The sequence below is a fragment of the Neolamprologus brichardi genome, chromosome 14 (assembly GCF_056152115.1).
Source record: "Neolamprologus brichardi isolate AB-2024 chromosome 14, ASM5615211v1, whole genome shotgun sequence".
NCBI lineage: Eukaryota > Metazoa > Chordata > Actinopteri > Cichliformes > Cichlidae > Neolamprologus > Neolamprologus brichardi.
This window is the reverse complement of record NC_142117.1, coordinates 27,185,276-27,206,192: the sequence shown is the minus strand read 5'-3', so window position 1 is coordinate 27,206,192 and position 20,917 is coordinate 27,185,276. Positions and strand designations below refer to the sequence as shown.

At 39.7% G+C, this 20,917-nt stretch overlaps 1 protein-coding gene across 3 annotated transcripts in view; it reads left to right on the top strand.

Moving 5' to 3' along the window:
• The window catches only part of cadm1b (cell adhesion molecule 1b), a 162,672-nt gene that overhangs the window by 107,622 nt on the left and 34,133 nt on the right, over positions 1-20,917 (top strand). For 2 of the 3 annotated variants that reach the window (XM_087851053.1, XM_006801572.3), the window contains exons 2-5: positions 714-734; positions 8,031-8,177; positions 14,716-14,868; positions 17,769-17,906. In XM_087851053.1, the coding sequence (XP_087707179.1) occupies positions 714-734; positions 8,031-8,177; positions 14,716-14,868; positions 17,769-17,906 (459 nt within the window). The remainder of the gene's footprint in view (positions 1-713; positions 735-8,030; positions 8,178-14,715; positions 14,869-17,768; positions 17,907-20,917) is intronic. The other variant, XM_087851052.1, reaches the window with a different exon arrangement.

Here is a 20,917-nt window from a genome sequence, read left to right as displayed (position 1 = left end):
TCTGTGTGAAATGTCAATATAATAAAAGATGGTGCGAAATATAAAAATGTAGATGTGCAGCAAGGGGCAAGAGATTTGTGTGTGTGTGCATGTGTGTGTGTCAGAGTTGTTTATGAATAGCAGACAATGAATGATGGAAGCTCTCCCGAGGGTACAGGCCCTGAGCAATGCTGCAGGGACTTGGGAACGCGCCAGTCTCCCATGCCCTGTGAGATGCCAGTTTGGGTGGGCACCGTTCCGAATGGGTGCTCTCTTCTCCAGGATACACGGCGGGTCCCAGGGGAGCGTCTCCAGGCAGTGGCTGCTCCACAGTGGGGCTGGCTGGAATCTCAATCAGGGACACAAGGGGTAGAAAACAAAGTCCAAATATTCCCTCTGTACCTCTATATTGATGTAACATCGGAAAATAGATGAAGGCAGGAAAATGGCTCATTACGTCGGGATCGCACACACCTGTGGAAAAATGGACTGGATTGTAAAAATGACTCATTATGACGGCTTTTGTATTTGTCTTAATTGGTGGAAAATTACACAAATAGCATATGGAGCTTGAATTTAATGAATTTCAACAAGCCTATTTAAAAATTATGAATACGCTTTTTGTTACCAGTGGAATATAGCTCCCTGCTTACATCCTGTCTGCTCACAACTTGTCTGTTTTTTTTTCTCTCCTCTTTTCTCTTCTTCTCTCCTTCTCACCTGTGCTGCAACAGGAGCTGCTGAAACCCTGACAGGTAATCTTTCTTTTTGCTACCTGCTGTTCATTTGGAAGTGCTTGCTTCTGTCTGTGTCTGTTGATTGGCTGTCCATTGCGGTTTGTTCATCTGTGCATATTTACATGAATGGCTGGTTATGTTCATAACGTTTCTTTTCAGGAAGGAGGAGATAGCCGTCGGCTCACAGCTCTGATCCTCTGTTTTTATTTGTAATTCTCAAATCAACATTTCACCACATGTAATGGCTGATTTCGATTTCTTTTCAAGCCACTTGGTTCTCTCTTCAATTTGTCTGTAGTTTTAACACATTCCTGCTCCGAACTATGGAAGTTTTGCTAATCTCCTCCCATTCTGTAGCCTCTCCAAAAGTAGAATCTCAGCAGTAAAAGTGTGAGGAATTAATTTAACAATGTGTTTTTCTCTCTTTCCGAGCTGTAAACAGCAGTATTTTCACATAATTTCCATCCTGTAATAAACTAAATCAGTGCTACTTCCCAGGCTAAGAGCCATAATTACCTAGTTTGAGGGGTGAGGCTATGAAAAAAAAGACCTGTCACGACAGAATATCCACTAAGGTTATTTTCCCAAGCTGCTCCTTTATCAGAGGATAAAGTAAGTAAACAGTCAGTAAACAGTAAACAGTGTTGCAAGTAAACACTAAAAAAGAGTTAATATGGAATGAAGCATGATATTATAATATTAGTGCCTAAACTTAACCGAATTACTAGTTAACTTATTACTAATACTAGTACTGGGTTGGCCCACCTTTTGCCTCCAGAACTGCTTTAAAGCACCGTTTGAACAAGGTGCTGGAACAATTCTCAGAGATTTTGGTGAATATCGTCATCGTCTGTTACACAGTTGTTGCAGATTTGTTGGCTGGACAGCAAAAATAATCAGTTAAGCTGTTCCATTAAAATGGTAATCAATTGATGGTGGACCAAAGTGTACCCAGAAAATATCTCTGACATCATTAAACCAACACCAGCAGCCTGAACTGTTGATCCAAGACATGATGGGCCCATTTCAATTTCTGACCCTACCATCTTAATGTCACAGTAAAAACAAAGACTCATCAGACCAAGCGGCGTTCTTTAATTTTGGTGAATGCATACGAACTGATTGGAGTCTGGTCTTCTGCTGCTGCAGCCCATCTCGTTCAAGGTTCAATGTTCAGTCAGTGATCAGTGCTGAGTGTCGTGCATTCAGAGATGCTTCTCTGCATAGACATGTAAACCCTAGAAATCGCTGTGACATTGTGGTTTTTAACCTCCTAAGACCCGAACTCTTTCATGGCATGCATTTTTAATTTCTCTTTGGTATTTGGCTTTATAGTGTTTGATAGGACACTATAAAGTTACAATCGAGTAATGATGTGCAAAACTCTTTATTTGGTGTCTGAACACAGCAGCATTTTGCCTGAGTACAAAAACAAAATGAGAAACAACAATTGTGCCCCTTTGAACAATATGGCTCATTTGAAAGCCATTTGAAAGAGCAAAGTTTAGTATTGTGGTCTAGACAACCCAAAATGTGATGTGGACGCCGGGTCCTAGGAGGTTAAAATACTCAGACCAGCATATCTGGCACCAACGATTATACCACATTCAAAGTCACTTGAATTGCCTAAATGTATCGAGTTGCTTCCATGTGATTGGATGGTTATGTGGTGTCATTAAAGAGCAGTTGAACAGGTGTACCTAATGAAGTAGCTTGTGAGTGTAGTATATGGTGTTTAACCTTTCATGGACCAATACAAAAACAAACAGTGAAAACAGTGAGCGTGCAGACCTAGTGAGAATCATTCAAAGGGATTTCTCATATCTTTGCAGTTTTATTCGCTTAAAAATCATCTCTAAAGAGCTGCTACCGCTGATGAGTGTGATTTATAAACCCGCTGGAGTCTTTCGTTTCTGTGAGAAAAACAACACTGTAATACTTTAGTTGATAAAAGATGCTTTTTCAGGCAGGACATCCTTTTTTCTAGTTGTGTTGCAGCATCATTATACAAACGGGCACCCTTAGCTTCTAAGAGAGCTTATATTTAGTTAGAAAAAAAAAAAGATGGTCAAATTAGGGGGTACGAATTATTTTTTTTGAAGCTTTTCCATGCAGGTCTAAGAGAAATGGCACAGCGCTAATTATACCCTGAGACACAGGCCTTCTTTCTTGTGAACATCCTTAAAACAGCATTTCATCATGAGGATCAGGATTTAATGACTGAGAGGGATAGAGTGCAAAAAGGCAGCATCAGAGAAAGAGAGGGAGAAACTTTTATTGTTAATGACTGTCTATAGTCCTGGTTGTTCCTTGAAAGGACATGACTGCTGCAGACAGCAGTGACTCAAGGGAGAGGAATTGGGGGCTGGCTATCCTGCTTTTTGCTGCCCCTTTCATGTCTTTTGATGTGAAAACAAGAGAGAAAAGTTCAAAGAAAGCGCGAGCTCCATTCAAAAGGTGCCTGTCTCCGAACTTCTGATGGAAGAGCCGACCCCCTAATATTTCCTGATTTCGTCAACTTTTGTAAAAATTGGTCAGGTTTGTGCCGTTTTGCATTTTGAGTACGACTGATGAACCGAGACTCCGCGCCAGACACTTCATGCCAGATTGTACATCCCCTTGGAGAGCACACAGACTTTTGAAGGTCTGTATTTCCCTCTGACTGTTTCATTCAGTATGTTGTGATGCAGGAACAGGAGGGCAGCCATGTGTAGAGATACAGGCACTTTACTCTCCCAGACAGCTGCTGGAATGAGTGTGAATTTATCAGCCAGTCATCTGTGCCATGCCTCTGCCCACTCCCCCCTTCATCCCCACCCACCACCCAGAATTAATGACTGCCTTTCCTCATTTGCACCCAATCATGACTAGGATGCCGAGGCAATTGAAAATGTTTACTTCAATTGCGAAAACCCTCCATGTTCCACAAAGTGGCCTGTTTTTACTTTGATGGGATTGCTAATCACAGCGACGTTATTTATGTGTGTTTTGAATTGGAGATGAGCCTAGGCTAGGATATTGGAGGGGGACCAACCTTGCTTGGGGCTGCTAAACCTTATGGAGAATTTATCTTTTGCGTTCCCTTTCTCTCAGCCCAACAGATTGGGAGCTGAATAACCTTGCTTTGAGGCTGCTGCTCTATGTTGCTGGTTTGACTGCCAAATATATTACTTTTACAGCAATGAAATGAAATAGACATCAAAACACTAGACTTCGCTTTTGCCTAAAAACACTATTATGTAGTGTACAGAGGAGCTGCACATATACTAGATGTTGCATCCACATTTTAAATCTTCGCGTGAGGTCATTTTTGATTTGATGCTCACCATTATCTTGTTTTATTCTATTATTTTAGATGGTAAACAACTAGTGTAGCTAGAAAGTGCCTCTTTCTTCTTATCACTGATTCAGTCATTCTCATACACCATATTGCTAATGGGTCAGGAGCAAATTATGTGATACTGGAGACTTTAAAAGCTGTGATTAAAGTCTGATATAGGTTTTTTTGTAGACTAATAACATTCTTTGAAACCCATGAGACCAGAATACTGACTTTAAACTAATGCAGCTCATCAGAACAAACCCTGAATTGCCGTCATATTGAATTTTTCCTTCACCTCACAATGAGCCCTGTTTCCTTGAAATTACTTCCTTATTCAAGTAAACTGCACTCTCAAGGGAGGCATCTCCTGGATTCAAATACATTTGTAGTCAAGTCAACATATCATTGCCATTTATGTTTTTGCTTTCTTCCCTTTTTCAGGCAACAAATCACATTAGATGGTTGAAACCAACCCTCAGAAACTGAGGAGAAGCTGACATGAGCTCCAGCTTCTTCTTTGAGTAGTGTTTGTGCCTAATCTAATCTGAAAAGTTAACTTAAAAGAAAAAATGAGTAGAAAGTCTCCTAAATGACTAAAGGTTACAACCTGGGGTTAAAGTGGGATTTCACAGGTGTAGCAGTGCAGCTTGGAGAAAAGAAGAACTCAAATAGTCACACGTTTTGTATACTCTGTGACCAGCTGACCTGTGTTGTAACACCAATATTCACAGCTTGTTATTCTACTGAATTCAGCAACTTATAAGTAGGGCTTACACAATCCTTATGGCTAGATTTCCAATCCCTAGATGCTATACAGCTATTATGAAAGGTCGAATTTGGTGAGTAAATGTAAACTAATTGTTACCCTGTATGTAACCAGTCCATTACTGAAGACTTTATCACAATACTGTAAGCTAACCAGGTTAGCCTGCACTAAACTGCCTAGTTTTTAATGCAGTGTTTGAGTAACACAAACACACTATACTTCAGTTTGTTTTACAAGATATTTCACTAGAACATAATTCAGCAACACACCTTGTGTAGATCCAGTATATGATTTTAAAAGCTCTGCAATGAATTAGGACATTATATGCAAGCTTAACATTGCCAGTGTGTAACATTTCACTTGCTAAGCTGTGCTTACCTTTGAAAATAGTCTCCCGTCTTCTCCTTTCCTCCTCTTCTTACATCTTTATCCATCTCTCTGTGTCACATATAGACATGTTTCCTCACGATTTTACATTTAACTCACAGACACATTTTGTCAGACTGCACAAAATAGTTTGTATGTTCTTTGAGCTGTTTCAAAAGGCACGTTCGAAATTACATAGCACATAAAAACAATGATCCTCCTCAGTAGTTAACCAGATCCTTGAAGTTTTGCGACCGCCACTTTGCATCTGCACCATTAACACATCACGAGAATGAGGATGAAAAAGGAATGTGTTAAAAGGTACACGTATGTCCATGATGTCGCTGGAAGCAACGCCAGGCTGCAGCACATGAGAAAATGAACTCTTTTAACAGCCATTAACTGATTCTTCCGACACATGATCCCCTGGTTACAACTCTTCAACATGGTTTTGCTTCATATGTGAGGATGAGGATCAGATTATGCTACTTTTCAGCCTGTTTTTAAACTCGTGCTGTTACGCTATCACAGAAAAAGCCTGTTTAATTCTGTGTTTAACCATAAAGCCTGGCTAGCGTACCAGTAATGCCCTTGCAGTTAGCTACAATGATAAATCCATTCCTGTCTTTCTGGCTGTCACATAATTTTTCTCCTTAGGTTAACTTTTATAAGGTCTTTATCATTCAATCATCTATCACTGCTTGTATTAGAAATGTAATAAAAGTTCAACATTTGTGGCAGGGGGTTGGGCAGGAGTGTGGAAGGTATTGTCACACTGGTATACAGTCTGCTATAGCAAGCCAGGGATTTTTGCATTGTAAGTTTGGCCTACGTTTCAGAACCGTTACACCTCTCCGTGAACTCGCTTGTCAGGTATTTTGTTGAAGAGAAAGTAGGTTTGCGTTCAATTGTAAAGGGGAATATAGTGTAGCTGTTAGAACTTATATTTTAGGAAGCAGGATTGTCACAATACATAGTGTTTATTGATTTATTATCCATTTATTATCCATAGAGGAATCACCACAATCTACCAGGTACTTCACAGGCTTGTATAATGATGCTATTTAGATTACAATATTGAGTTTTGAGATTATTCTGGAACACTTTTAGACAGTGTGCAGCTTTTTTTTTTTTTTTTTTACTGTATTTTGAAGATGTATATTCTTTGATACGAATTAGATGCTTTCACAATGTATTACTTTTTACTTTTTTTTACTTTAAAGCCTTCACAGTTAACCGTTACACGGTTTTTTCAGGTAGATTGTGGTGATTCCTCTATGGATTCAGCCTGTGTCATTGTGCACAATTTTGCACTGACTTGTAGGTGGGATCCACACTTTTCTGATCTGCATGTGCACTATCCACTCATTATTTGCTGTGGGTTGTTTTTACACGAGGGAAACTAAAGGTCTAATATATATGTTACGTTAAAACATAGATTTCATTTCCATTTTTATATGCATTACAATCCATCAGTCAGAGGTAATGTGCTGAAAAAGATGGGGCTTCAGACCTTTTTTGCATTTTCTCATGTACTCTCTCATTTACACACTCAGTCATTGTTGTCCTATCTGAGCAGTTATTCTTGGACGTATTCTTAGTCCATGCCTGTTCAGCAGTATTACATGAAATTGTCCTCAACCACATTAGCATGTAGTAAATATTACCTATTTACGATAAACCTTTAATTGACTGTATTGTGTACTTGTTGGACATAATCTGTGGCTGTTTTTACCTATTACCTTCCTTTTGTTCTGAGCCTGAGCCCCGGCAGCAGAGTGGAATGAAATGGGTAGTTCATTGCATCAGACAGGTCTGAGGGGCTTTTCTCCACAGGAGGTTAATTTCTTATTGCTTGCCGCATTCACAGAGTTCATTTTGAATCATGTTAGTTTGCCTGTCTATTCCCATTATCACTATCTGAAAATGCAGGCGTTTTTTGCCCCCCCCTCCACTTTGTAAATGTCAGAATGCAATAGAGGTGTCTGACAACTCGGGCATGCAAATGTGCTTTTGATGTTTTCTTGGGGCTGTGGCTTAGAGTGTTGTTCCTCCGCTGGTGTGAATCTGAAGCATTAAAACGTATTCTCCATTCTTCTTACGCTTTTTTGGCTCCTGCCAGATAAATATAGCACAAGGTGACTTTTGATTCTCTTCCTCTTTCTCTCCAAAGACAGGGGAAACAAAGCAAGGCTTTTTGTGTGCGGGGGGTTTGGTGTGAGGTGTAAGTTACGATGACAAGGTCCAGGGTCTGTCAGTGGCAACAATGCCAGTGTACAGAGAGTGACTCAGATGCTTACAGCACTTTTATTCCTAGAGATACAGAACAGAACCACTGAGCACACATTGGTCACATGGAACCTCAGATGGAGGGCTCTGATAAAGCTTAACCATATACAGCATCCAACTCGGCTCATCTCTCCTCTCTCTGTTCTCTCGTGCTCTGTTTAACTCCCCCTCTCTTCTTCACCTCCTCCACCCCGCCCATATCTACTACTTGCCACTTTCTTACACTCGTTCTTTGTCTCTTTTTCTTCCTACCCTCTCCTCACTCCCTACCTTCGTGGGCAGCAGAGCTTACAGCCCATCTGGCACTGACTCACAGGGCCCACTCTGAGCTGGGGGAGATCAATAGTGACAAACACTGCACATGGCTCTTATATTAAAAGGATTAGACATGGCTGCAAACAGACAATCTACACGGTCTATTCACGTATCTTTGCACTGTGCGTGTGTTGACATGCAGTCCCTGTTGTTAGAAACATAAATATTTAAGATACTTTAAATATCCAGACAGAGATGCTTGCTCCACATTTCAAATGTATTTTTTGCTTCTGTGTTTTCCGCCTGCGTTGTGAAGTCGAAGGTCAGAATCTGGCAACTGACAACGTGACGGTGATTGAGGGGGAAACGGCCACCATCAGCTGCAGAGTGAGGAACAACGATGACTCCGTCATCCAGCTGCTCAACCCCAACAGACAGACCATTTACTTCAAAGACGTTAGACGTAAGTGCCAGTGTGTCTTGCACACACACACACACACACACACACACACAAGATGTCTTTCTGCTGTGAGTCGTCATCATTCTTCCTTTTTTGAAGAAAAGCATTTGTCAGTTAGCGCCTGTATTGTGCTTGTAAGCATGAAGCCTTGAAATGCAAACTCATGGTCCTTGTTTGCACCAATGACCATGAGTGCAAACAATTAGAAAATAGAAGAAATCCAATTTCTTTTAATCCTCAGTACCAGATACCAAGAATATTTGTATTGTGAGTTTTAGAGATCTTTTATTTTTTATGTTTAGGACTTTTATACAGTAGTTTGGCACTGGTAAGATAAGCCTGGTCACTCTTGGCATACTCCCGCTGGTATAAATACTTTCGGGATTTTGATAGTTATGCACAGTATCTGGGCTTTTCGGGGTTGACATCTAGTAAACAAACAAAATAGATTACTTCTACTACTACTATTACTCTTTTATTTTGGTCATTTTAAATCATAGCTGCTGAAAGCTGGAGTGTGTTGATGTGAGGACCCAAATGCAAGGACACAGAGAGGCAGAGTTTAAAACAAGAAGTGACTGACAGAAATTCAATAACAAATTCCATAAAAAAGCCCAAAGGAAAAAAATAACAGAAATCCCAAACAGGTATGAGATAAATCCAGAAACACTGGGCGATAACTAGGAATTAAAGACAAACAGGGACTCGGAGATAGGAGTAAACGATATAACACAACAGAGGTGTTATATCGTTCATTTATACAGACAGGTGCACTGAGGGGTGACCAAAGAAAGTGGAAGCAACAGGGGAACAAGAGACAGCTGAACTAAACCTAGATAAGAACAGAACAGAGTAAAACATAGTATAAAACAAATGGGGAGACCAAAACCACAAGTAGCCAAAAACAAACAAACAATACTACTAGATATCAAAACCAAAGCAAACAATAATCAAACACAGAACAAAGCAATTTGAAAAACTGAAACTCAACTCAAAAGTCTTCCGACTCAAAAACTCGGGGTCATGATGATAATATGACCCTGTGATAATAGTCCAGGATACGGTGCTCCCACTTCCTGGAATAATCGGCAGAAGGAGCTGAAATTGTCAGAAATGGTTACCTTGGGGGTAAATTTAGAAGAACAAGAGAATACCTCTTTTAGTCAGTGCGACTGTTTTTAATGTCGCTCTTAATGACCTAATGTCGTATATTGTTTTTCACATATTTGTGTGGAAAATTGCATTTGTTTTAAATTGTTATGTCATTATGTGTTGTATGCGTGTTTGGCTTTTGCTGCCATGATCCCAGGTCTCTCTTAGAAATTAGATTTTTACCTGGATAAATAAAGGAATAATAAAATAATAATGATAATAACACATATGCATTTACTACTATTCAATTTATCCTAATCGTATTAATAATAAGCAAAATAAGGTTATAATAATGGCTCTTCTTCCAGAAGACTATGGTGCAAGAATCTGTCAGGGTATAATTTAATCTGCAATGTGTGTATTAGTTTCCATGTTAAATACCCACTTGCAAACTTCAACAACAAAAACTGTAACCTATTAAGAATTTTTTCCTCACTGTCAAGTGGAATAATTTATAATCTATTGCAAAAACAAAACAAAAAATTCTATTGAAAGTTACAAAATTTACCTCCACTTGTCATGGGCTGGGTCTGTGACCCAGTGTTTGAGTTCTTATATATTTTGGTATTCATTTGTGCCCTAGTTTAGTTTATCTAGTTAATTTCGAGGTTGCTGTTTAGTCCTTTGTTTCTTAGTTGTTTATGTCATCTCCTCCTGTATTCAGTCTCCCTGGTCCGTGCGTCTACCTGTCATGTGTCATGTCTGTGGTCAGTTCAGGTCACGTCTAATCCCCATGTTTCCTGTTTTACTTTGAAAGTCTGTGTCTAATGTCAGTGTATGTAGTTTCACTTTCCCTGTCCTGTCATTAGGTTCATGTATATCAGCTGTTCCCCTTCATGTGTTTCCACTTCCCTTGATCATCCCTTATGTGTATTTAGTCTTTGTGTTTCATTCAGTCTGTGTCGCATCGTCTGTGTTCCCACCCTCCATGTTTTCACGGCCAGTCTTTGCAGTCATCGTCATAGTTCTCTGAGTCTCCATAATTTATCACAGTATTAGTTTCCCAGTTTAGTTATAGTTTAGTTTAGTCACTGTATTTCTGCTTTGTTTGAACTCTGTGTCATTAGCCATATTAAAGTCTCGCTTTCAGTTTAAGTTCACTCCCGTCTACTCACTTGTGTTCGCACCTGGGTCCACCACACACACCACCGCACGGCCTGTCTCCACAGACCGTGACACCACTTAAGCAGAGCTGAGATGTGACAGCCTGAAATGATCCTGTGCATTTCTCACCAATATTTTTTTTTTTAGTCAATTGTCAAAGAACACAATAAACAGATTAATCATAAACAGCCTATTCCTGCAGCATAGTGGAACATCATATTTCTCCTCATTAGCTTGTCCACAACATCTCGTCTACACTCTCGTTTAGACTTTCTGCTTATTTTGCTTATTTTGTGCGATTGTTGCACGTAAAGAGCTGCAACAATTGTCAACACATCCCGTTCAAAGGAATTGTCCTGTGTTTGGCATTACCGTGAAGATATCAGATATCGCTACAACATCAGCTCCAGCTTTTTGTCAGATTTTCTGTGCAAACATGATTCCATCTGTCCTTGACTTTCTGGCTCTTTTACACAAGTCATTAGGCTAAGAATACTGCAAGATTGATATGAGATAATTAACAATGCTACCATAATGGGAATACTTTTGTGTCCTTGTCACTGTTCGATTTTACGATAATCTCTTAGATTAGGATATTGAACATTATGATTATGCATGAGCATATGGGCTACTTCTACTCCGAACTGAGTTTTTGTCTCTGCTTTTTTTAAAAAACTTGTTTATATCTGGGATCTGAGCCAAGATTCAAGGTGAACGAGGAACACCCTTCATTTCGGTCTATATTGCGTCCCAGCTGTTTCACAAGTCTAGGTAGTGAGACGTGTGTTCCATTTTCTCACTCGCGAAGAGCATCGGGGGAGTTTGAGTACACATCTTTGTCATATTTGTACAAAATGCCTAAAGCTGTCTCACAATATGGCAGAGAAGAATGGACTGTAAAATAGCAAAGATCATGTTGTGCTCTACACCTAAAACAATATTTATTTTGACACCAAAGAGCAGATAGAAAAGCAACGGTGAATAATTCACTGTTACATCACAGAGACAATCAAATTTAGATCAGCACTGCTAAGGAAATCTTTCCATGATATTGAGACAACATTTTCCTCTTCGTGCTTTGTCGAGGCGCTCCAAGCGGGCCTATAAACGTGGCATTTTCTCCGCCTAACTCAGTGCAGTGCCGCCTTCAATTACAAAAAACAAGCAGTTTTGTTTATCCACGATTAGATCTGAGTATATGTTTGGCTGGAGTGTTTCTGGTCCGCCGCTGCATGTTTGTGCTTCTGGTAATGGGGTTTAGTGAACCCCATAGCAGCGCTATTCTAGGCTCTGTTCCTAAAGGACTGCTGGTTCTGCTGGGACCCCCCTCGGCCAGTGGCATTGTTACCTGTCAACGGGGCCGCCTGACACAGTGGCAGATCTTTGTATACAAGGAAGTAAACAGCAGTGACACAGAGACACACCAGGAGCCAGAACAGTGGCTACAAGCAAAGCGGCAGCCGCAGAAACACAGATACGCACACAAATACCAAAACGATAACAGCTTTACAGTACCAGTGAAGGCCATATAAACAAATTTCTGCTGCAGCAAATAAAGATGAATTATGTCACAGGTAGAAGCGGAGCGAGTCTTGTTAGGGTGAGCCATTTATTGTGCCAGATACATGCGAAATGACATGCAATTTGGCAGACTTGTCATCTGAAATGGGAAAAATGAGCCTTTATCAGCGAAGGTGGACCTCTTTGGATGGTGATGCAATTGAACACCATTATTTATTCACTGCATCTTCTCAGGAGTTGTCTGACTTTGTGTTACAAAGGTTTAAAATGATACTGCCGAAAGGCTTTTTGTTTCAACGTCAGACTTAGAGCTTAGGTTTAGAGCTTCTGGAAACTGGTTGCTGTTACAGTTATAAGGCTGTTATAAAGACTATTTTTTTTAAATACAAATAAAGTGAGAGCGTCAACCCAATGTGACAGTGTGAAAGGGTTCATTTATAGTTAGGAGTGTGCAGAGAATTACCAGCAAAAGCTGCGTCTTTCCTAGACTTTATTGAGCTTTACAACAAGTTTCAGCTAATTGTTTAGCGGTCTAGGAACAACTTTACCACCTTGTTTCACTTTCATCAATCTTCACGCATCAGTAAAAAGCTTAGGAGTTGGCAGAGATCTAAACCCAAGCTGCAATAGACTAAGCGCTGGATTTACAAGATTCTGATGCCTAGAAACTCAGTGCAAATGCCATATCACTGCTTTGTCGTAACAAGTGCGCCGGTTATAGCAGTACTTCTTTACGACAAGAAGAATTGTGGCTGATTGAAATATATTTGACTTTAATATGCAAAAGCTCAGCCAATCTACTTTATAAGTATACGGTGGGGACCTGGCACCATAAGCGAGCGTTTTGATTTAAATGTTCCTAAATTGTGATTGGAGCACAGAAATATGAGACATCCCCCTTTTCCGCTGCAGCCCTACTTGTAATGTACAGGCACAAATACTAAATTACTGATATAAAATATACCACAAGTGTTCTAAATTTGACAGGAAATAAATGTGTATTCATGAAGGACTTCATAAGTAGGATACTGTGAAGCATTGGATCATCGGAGCATTTAGAGAAAGTCCAGATGTCACTCTCTTTCTAAGTGTTCAAGGACCATAACTTAAGGCCCATTCTAACTAAATGTGTCTTACAGATTGACACAAGTAATGTGATCCCAAAACTGTTTATAAATTGCACTTTGATTATGAAAGGCTTTCCAAGAAAAGTACAAAAAGTACACAGATCATATATATGTATTCTTACCAATTTTTTTGATTCATTAAACAGTTCCGGCTGCTGGTTGGTGGACCTAGTACTGTTGTGCACAGCAAATGTGATTACAGCTCTCAGTTTTGATTAGCTCATCACCATTTCAAAGCACCAGAGAAAGGATGTCCAATCCTTGAATTTGACTTTCTGACTTCCTGATGAGAGCAGTCTCACTGGCTGCTGTGATTATTGATTTACTTGTGAGTTTACATGATGAACAATGGACTGTTTGTTGCTATTTTTTGCCTAAATTGTAAGACAATTAACTAATTATCTTTCTTTTAAGCTCTTTGAGTTGGAATATGTTCTACTTTTATATTAATAAGCATGATCTTAGACCGGATAACATTTTAATGTGAGATTATTTTTTTCATAAAGCCATCATATTTCCTGATATTTAATAGGCTAATGAATGTAATCATTAGACATATTTTGGTGAAAATATGCACATTCTAATAAACAGCAGACACTGTGCATCATCCACGCTCTTATGTAAGCAGCGAGCCAGTTATGAAACAGCTTTGTGTAAACTGCCATCAGCATCTCACAAGTGAAGGGTTTCCCTCCCTAGCAGGTGCTCGGATTCTCAAAGTGCATCAGTGTCATTGTTTCCCTTTGAGGAGAGACTTCCAAAGAGCTCTCAAATTATATCAGGGAATGAGGTTTCATGTTGACACTGCCCCGAGACCTTGGGTAATGATCATGATGCTAAGTGTAAAGCCTGATGGGAATAATAAACTCCCTGCGCTTTAAGGGGGCTGAATTGAGTTCGTTAGCTCGACAGATGCAGAGAGGGCTTGATAAAGAAGGCAGGTCAAAACATCAAAAGGGCTCCCAATCAAATCAACCAAAGCTGTTTATGTAAAAGAGTGCTCTGGGATGAGGGCTGACCTAAATGAAACGCAGTGGGTAAAACTCAGAGATGGCTAACCTAGTTTGATGACATTAAAAGAAATTTCAGCCAGTCTATACAGGCATTAGTATACATATTCTTGTCTACTTTTGATTTAGAGTTTGAGGCATCCGAGCCTCTCTTCTTGCACACAGTGATTTAATTCATTATGTATGTTTGAATGCCTCTCCTTTTTCTGGAATATGTGAGTTTGATGCATCCATCCATGACCAGCCGCAGCCCATTTTAAGAGTTCCTAGCTTGTTAGGAGTCTTCATGAGCACTCTTCACACTTTCCTTTCTTTGCGAGTGCTCTTTGGACTGTAAAGCTACTTTATAAATCAACTTGTATGAATCATTTTGAAACTCACTTTTCTTTTACTCAATTAAGGAGAAAGCCCACAAAAGAGCAGCACTCTGCCCACCACATTCTCTCCTCAGTCTCATTTTCTTCTATACTGTCTCTTTTGTCTTTCTCCGTCCTCTCTCTCGTTCTCACCACTCTCCACCACTTCCCATTTCCCCCACCCGTCCCCCTTCTTTCTCACCCCATGTCCCGTGTTTGTGTCCCTGTACTCTGAATCCTCACTGTCTCTGTCTCACATGTATCCCCACAGCTCTCAAGGACAGCCGGTTCCAGCTGGTGAATTTCTCTGACAACGAACTGCGGGTGTCTCTGTCCAATGTGTCACTCTCCGATGAGGGACGCTATGTGTGCCAGCTCTACACAGATCCTCCTCAGGAAGCCTACGCAGACATCACTGTCCTAGGTAGGTGTGAGGACACATGTGTGAACCTCACGCGCAGTCTTTTGTTGTATTTTGCTCCATTATAGACGGTGAATATGAAATAATAGTCATCTTTGATCCTGTTATCTTTAGCAACTGAAACAAAATGTCAGCCAATTAGGCTCTCGCAGTGCTCAACAGCATAACGAAAAGGAGCAGATGCTGAAACTGATGGCTCAGACCGCGTTGGTTTTGGCAGCTGTGTTGACTATGTGAATCCCGGTGAATGTTGACTTGGCTGCTCCAAATGATTCCCTATTGAGAGTCAGCTGTGCCACACTTTGATGCTTTGGAGTGAAATTACTCTAGTTAAGCTTTATTATACATGCAGACATCCTGGGGGATTGAAAGGAATTAAAAGCACTTTAAAGTAATTACTCTAGTTGTACAATTGAAACCTAGCTGCAGTATTTCTGAACCAAGGGTTGCATTGAAGAGTCCTTGAAAAAAGCACCCTGCTGACTTTTTTCTTTCAAGTAACTGAAGTTCAGCAAGTTTGCTGTGATGAGTAATACAAGGGATGAGGGAGAACTGTTCCCCATCCTCGTTTTACACCCATAGGTTCTAATCACATATGCTTGTTTAACATAAGCTTAAAAGAAATGCAAGGAGCTAGATTCGTGACTCATGCTAGCTGTAGGTACGTGTTAATGAATGCATCACAAACTCCCTTTACTCACCTAATAAAAAAAACAACAGTAATTGAGGTAATGTGGTTTGTTGGTCCGCCACTTGTTTGATGGATTGTCGCGACACTATGCAGATTATCACACAACTCATATCAGCTTCTTAAGCCCCTCTTGGGATGAATAAAATAAAAATGTGAGTCATATGACCTCTTGTGTAGGCACCTGCAGTGATTAAAATAAGCACACGTCCGTTCATTTAGACAGGTATGATATGAACAACTGCAAAAGCATCTGAAATGCAGACAAGCTGTTACAAATGAAAATATATTTTAGTCTGTAACAGCTTGTCTATTCTAGTAGCATCTAAATAAAACTATATTTCTCATGTGAGTTGGTAGAAATCGTCAAAGTTATCAAATATACAAACTAGTATCAGGCTTCCATTTTCCAGATGGTATAACGAAACTTTAAATAAATGATAATTATATGATTTAAAAATATGAACCAGTTCACTATATCAGCATGAAATGATGATATGTCACAACCTCACAGCAGAACAAACAAAAAAGAGTTTATTTGTTTTCAGTTGTTTTCTACTCTCCATAAGGTCAACACTATAAATTAAAGCTTTGCTTGGATTGTGCATGCTTTCAAACGAGAACATGGAAAAGATTGGATCTCCTTAGACAATAACAGAACACTGCTTAATGTTAGCCTGTAGTTTATCCTTGCCACATTCACACAAGTTTCATTTCTTTTTTAAGAGAAAATAGAGTATTTCTGTTATTGCTTCCCCAAAAATCTGCGAAAAGACTAGATATGTGTCATAGCTGGTGAGGCAACATCATTTTCAACCTCTCACACTAACAGCTGCTTTAAACTACTGTAGGGAGTCTTTTAAGTGCCTACTATGATGCCATTGCTAGCATTCATGCTTGTGCATGCTGTTAACTGCCTTGTGGTGCACCTATGCAGTGCTAGCCACAATAGAAACAAACAAAATCCTGGCTCTTTTTTCCTTCTCGGATCCCCTTTATTTGCAGTAGTGTCTTTTTTTTTGTTTGGTATATATGTCGCTCAAGCTATTCCACTTCTTTGTATAATCGTGTCCATCTCCTTCCAAGAATTCGCTGAGATATGTGAGTCCTTATATTGAATCTATAATTATTATTCCTCATACAGAAGATACAATACTTGTAGTTTTGCCTCTGTACACCACCGCAGTGGAGTGTAATTTCAACAATATGTGATCGAAGTGCAGACTTACAGGTTTAATTCAAGAAAAAATGTAAATTATTGGTCTAATTGACTGGCAAGTAGTCTCATTGCCATGTGAGGCCTATTCCCTTGTTATTTTATGACAAATACAGCAGACGTGCTGTCATTTATTGCTGTCATTAATGTAATTTTAAATATGAGAAATGTTAATGCCATTATTAGGCAGAAGACAGTCCACAATTCGGGGATGCATTCATGAATGGAAATGCAGAGAGTTTAGAAGGTGAAAACCACTAATTACACTCAAGAGCACAAAGGTCAGGTTAGATCTTTGGACAAATGAAATACCAGAATGATGGGAAAAGGATGAAATCTGTTAGACATAGTGGGGGCAGCATTGTGATGATGCGACTGCTGATAGAAGAGATTCAACCAAATGCTGCAGACTGATCAGTACATGTGTATAATGACCCAAAGCGTACCGCAAAAGCAACCCAAGAGTTTCTTAAGGTAAAGAAATGGGATATTGTTCAATGGCCAAGTCAGTCACATGATCTGAGCTCAACAGAGCATGCTTTTCCATTATTTGATACAAAGGTGGCTGCAGTAAAGGGGTAGCGGAGCATCTCAAGGGGGAAACAACACTTTGTGATGTCTGTGGGTTCTAAAAGTTTTTCCATCCAAGTACAAAGAGTCTTTATGTTTATATTGATTTTGAAAATGGGGAACTGCGTATAACCAGTTTGTTAAGTTTGTGTGCTTCCATCACATATTGACTGATTAATTTATTGTGATGGTGCACAGATGCAAAACTACAAAAAAATGTATCATCGTCTCAACTGTTATGGACAGCACTGTAAATCAGTAAAAGCTGAAACTTATGTATTCACTGACGATCAATATGAACAGGTAGCTTACTAATAGTGAGGAATAGTGACTTTACCCAGTATTTAAGTATTTGAAACTTTATTGTAAAGTTTTAATAGATTTTTGTCTGTGTGTCTATGTGCTGCCTCTGCCATTGTTCTGGGTCAGTCCCGCCAGGCAGCCCAATCATCGAGAGCCGCGAGGACGTGGTCAGCGAGGGGAACGAGACGGAGCTCACCTGCACAGCCATTGGCGGCAAGCCAGCCGCCTACATCAGATGGATGAAAGGGGAGGAAGAACTGACAGGTCAGTAGAATAACAGCCTCACCCAGTTTGCTTCACATGCTCCAGGCACTTCTTCTGTGAATAAAACGGAATTCTACTCCAAAACGTTAATGTGTGTTGTACTGATTATGTTGACTGACACATATAAGAAGATAATCCAGTCTGGCATACACAGCTGCAGAAAGACAGTGCTTGCTTTCTTTCTTTTCTTTTTTTTTTCTTCTTGTGTGTAACCCCCCTCCCACCCGTCCTTCAGCCTGAGCTGCCTGCTCAGCTCCACTATGTAATCAACAAACTATGCAACCGCAACTGCAAGACCTGCAATTCGGGCCTGTGTTATTTTTCTCATAAATTTTCCAAAACATTTGCCTTAAAGGCATTTTCATACTGTAATTTTCATTTCACAGATCCAAGTTCAGATTTAAAATTGCTTAAATATTTACTGGTTACACTCAGTCTCCTGATGGAATATGTTTTCTAAAGCTACTAAACTCTACATCTTTGTTTTTACTTTAAACCATCCATACATAGCAAACATGGTTATGAACTCATATTTGCACATATTTTCTCCTCCATGCATTTTCCGCCTAAGGCCGGCTGTAGGCTGCTCAGAAACAGGGATGTAATGTGGAGTGGTGAGAAAGCCTTATTACCTCTCCGTTATGATTAGGGGGTCATCAATTATTCATGATATACTTATTATACAACTAGGGAGATATTCGTTTTAGTCATATCGTATTTACACAGAGTGGATGTCTCTGAGCTTGTTGTCAAATTATATATGTATTAGAATGGAGAGGATTCATTTGGCTTGTTGAGAGATGAAATATTTAGACAAGAGTGAATCTGAAGCTAAATGCCATCTGTGCCTCCAGTGTTCCCTACAGGAGTCGAAGTCAATTTCTGTTTATGAGTTGTTGAGTGTTGTGTAGGGAAAGAAGAGACAACAGGATGGTTAGATCAGTGAAATGCCCCTGACATGCTGAGCAGGGCTAATCCATAGTGGCAGTGGATACATAAAGAAAGCCAGAAAGTCACGTCCTCCTGTACCCAAGGAAACACAAATCACTTCTCATTATGGACGTGCTAAACAATTCATTAGCTCCCGCTCAGATTGAGATTCAGATGCACACATCTCAGTGGTTTTATAGAATCTCTCTGATCATGTTTGTCTTACGTATGTATGTGGGCAAGACAGTTGTGCTGGTAATAAAGAAATCCTCGGCCTAATTTACACACTCTTTCAAATTGGCCGAATTGCTTCTGCAACCATTTATCATGCTGGCAGGTACGGGACTGATGGGCTGTGGCCTGCGAGAGACTCAGCACACAAAATGCTTGTTAGCATAAATGACATCTGCAGTGTTATTTCAAATGAGTGCTCGTCTGCTGAGTACAGGAAGAGATCTGTTCTGTTGGACAGCTGCATTTAATGTTTTAATGCTTTTTTTTTTTAAATTCAAATTTACACGCGGAAGATTTAAGAGGAGCTTTGAAAAGTAGCAGGCTTTGCATTTTATAATGAATTTGAAATATTCCATTTATTGAAAGCTGAACTTTCAAATTCAGCTTTGAAAGATTTTGAATTAGTATACAGTTTAAAATTTTGAATATCTTAACTGATAAAATAAAACGTTATTAATTTTTTTGCCCTTGTTTTTAATTTGAAGAACTTGAGCTGGTTCATTTTTGATTTTTGGAACTCATATGAGCAACTATTCCAAAGTCAAGGTTTACCTTTTTTTGGGGTATGTAATGCTGTTCTGTCCCCTTTTGTTACTGAACATCCTGGCATCTAAATAACAAAAAATTACATTCGACAATATTACATCAATATTACATCAAAAGCTGCTTTTAAATTTTTTTTAATAAATTCCCTATACAAGTCAAATAATCTATTTTTCACTGCTTGTAAGCTCGAGTACATTTCAGTATCACCGTAATGACGTATAGCTCCCGTAATGCTTTCTATATATGTCAACACCTGCTTTGTCCTTTGCGCTATCAAAGATCTTTTAACCACTTATCTTGCTTATCTTGTGGCAAATTGGCACCATTAAATTTCCACCAAATTAACTATTATCTGTTCCTTATTGTGCCCTGTGATGGCCTCGTAGACCTGCCCAGGGCATACCCTGTCAGCTGGGATCGGTTCCAGACCCTGAATTGGATAAGCAGTTAAGGAAATGGATTGATGGATGTTCTTTATTGTAATGGATGCAGAAACAAGAGTAATTTAAAAAACCTGGCAATCCTCAGACAGGTTCTGGAGTAATGAGCAGTGTCTTTCTGTTTCTGATTTCTAAGCAAATTTATGGATGTTTATTTACGGTGACATCTGAGATAATGATATCCTTGGTAACTGTAAGTCACACTGAATCTTAAAATATGTGTTGTGTCTCAGAGTATCAATTTTGACAAATTGTAGCAATTGAACACTGGGGGTTTAAAGCATTTTAATCACCTCTTTGTGCTTTGCGTCACAGGAGCCCCGACTGCTTACTGTACAGGTTAAGTCACTCACAGTGTATTTTCCTTACATCTCCAGGGTCCCAAGCGTAACGCGCCTTATCTTATATCGAGTGAACGGAGCAAGTTAAAAATCTTTATCATTTTCATTTTCTCTGCATTGCTAATCGAAATACTTCTACCAGTGGAGCCGTTTACTGTCTAAGCCTCGCCGAAAGAGCTTGATCACTGGTGGCTCTGCAGTGTGTTGGCAGGCAGAAGACCCGGGTTAGAAACTGACTGAAAGAAAATGTCACCCTGAGAAGAGGTTATGCTTGATTGCACTGGGATTGATCAGTGCTCGATGCTCACAAGAGCGTTTGATTTGACATCTCTGCTGCAACTCTCAAATCTCCTCTGCATTCAGATTTGAGTCCTTCCATGACCTGATCCACGGTTGTTTTCCTCATCTGGGTCTTGGATGACACTGGTAATTGACAAGCGTTGGTTGGCCTGTACATCGTTAATAACTCTGTATGAGTTGTCAAGATGCGGTGCAGAACTTCGTTTCCCCATGATTTTCT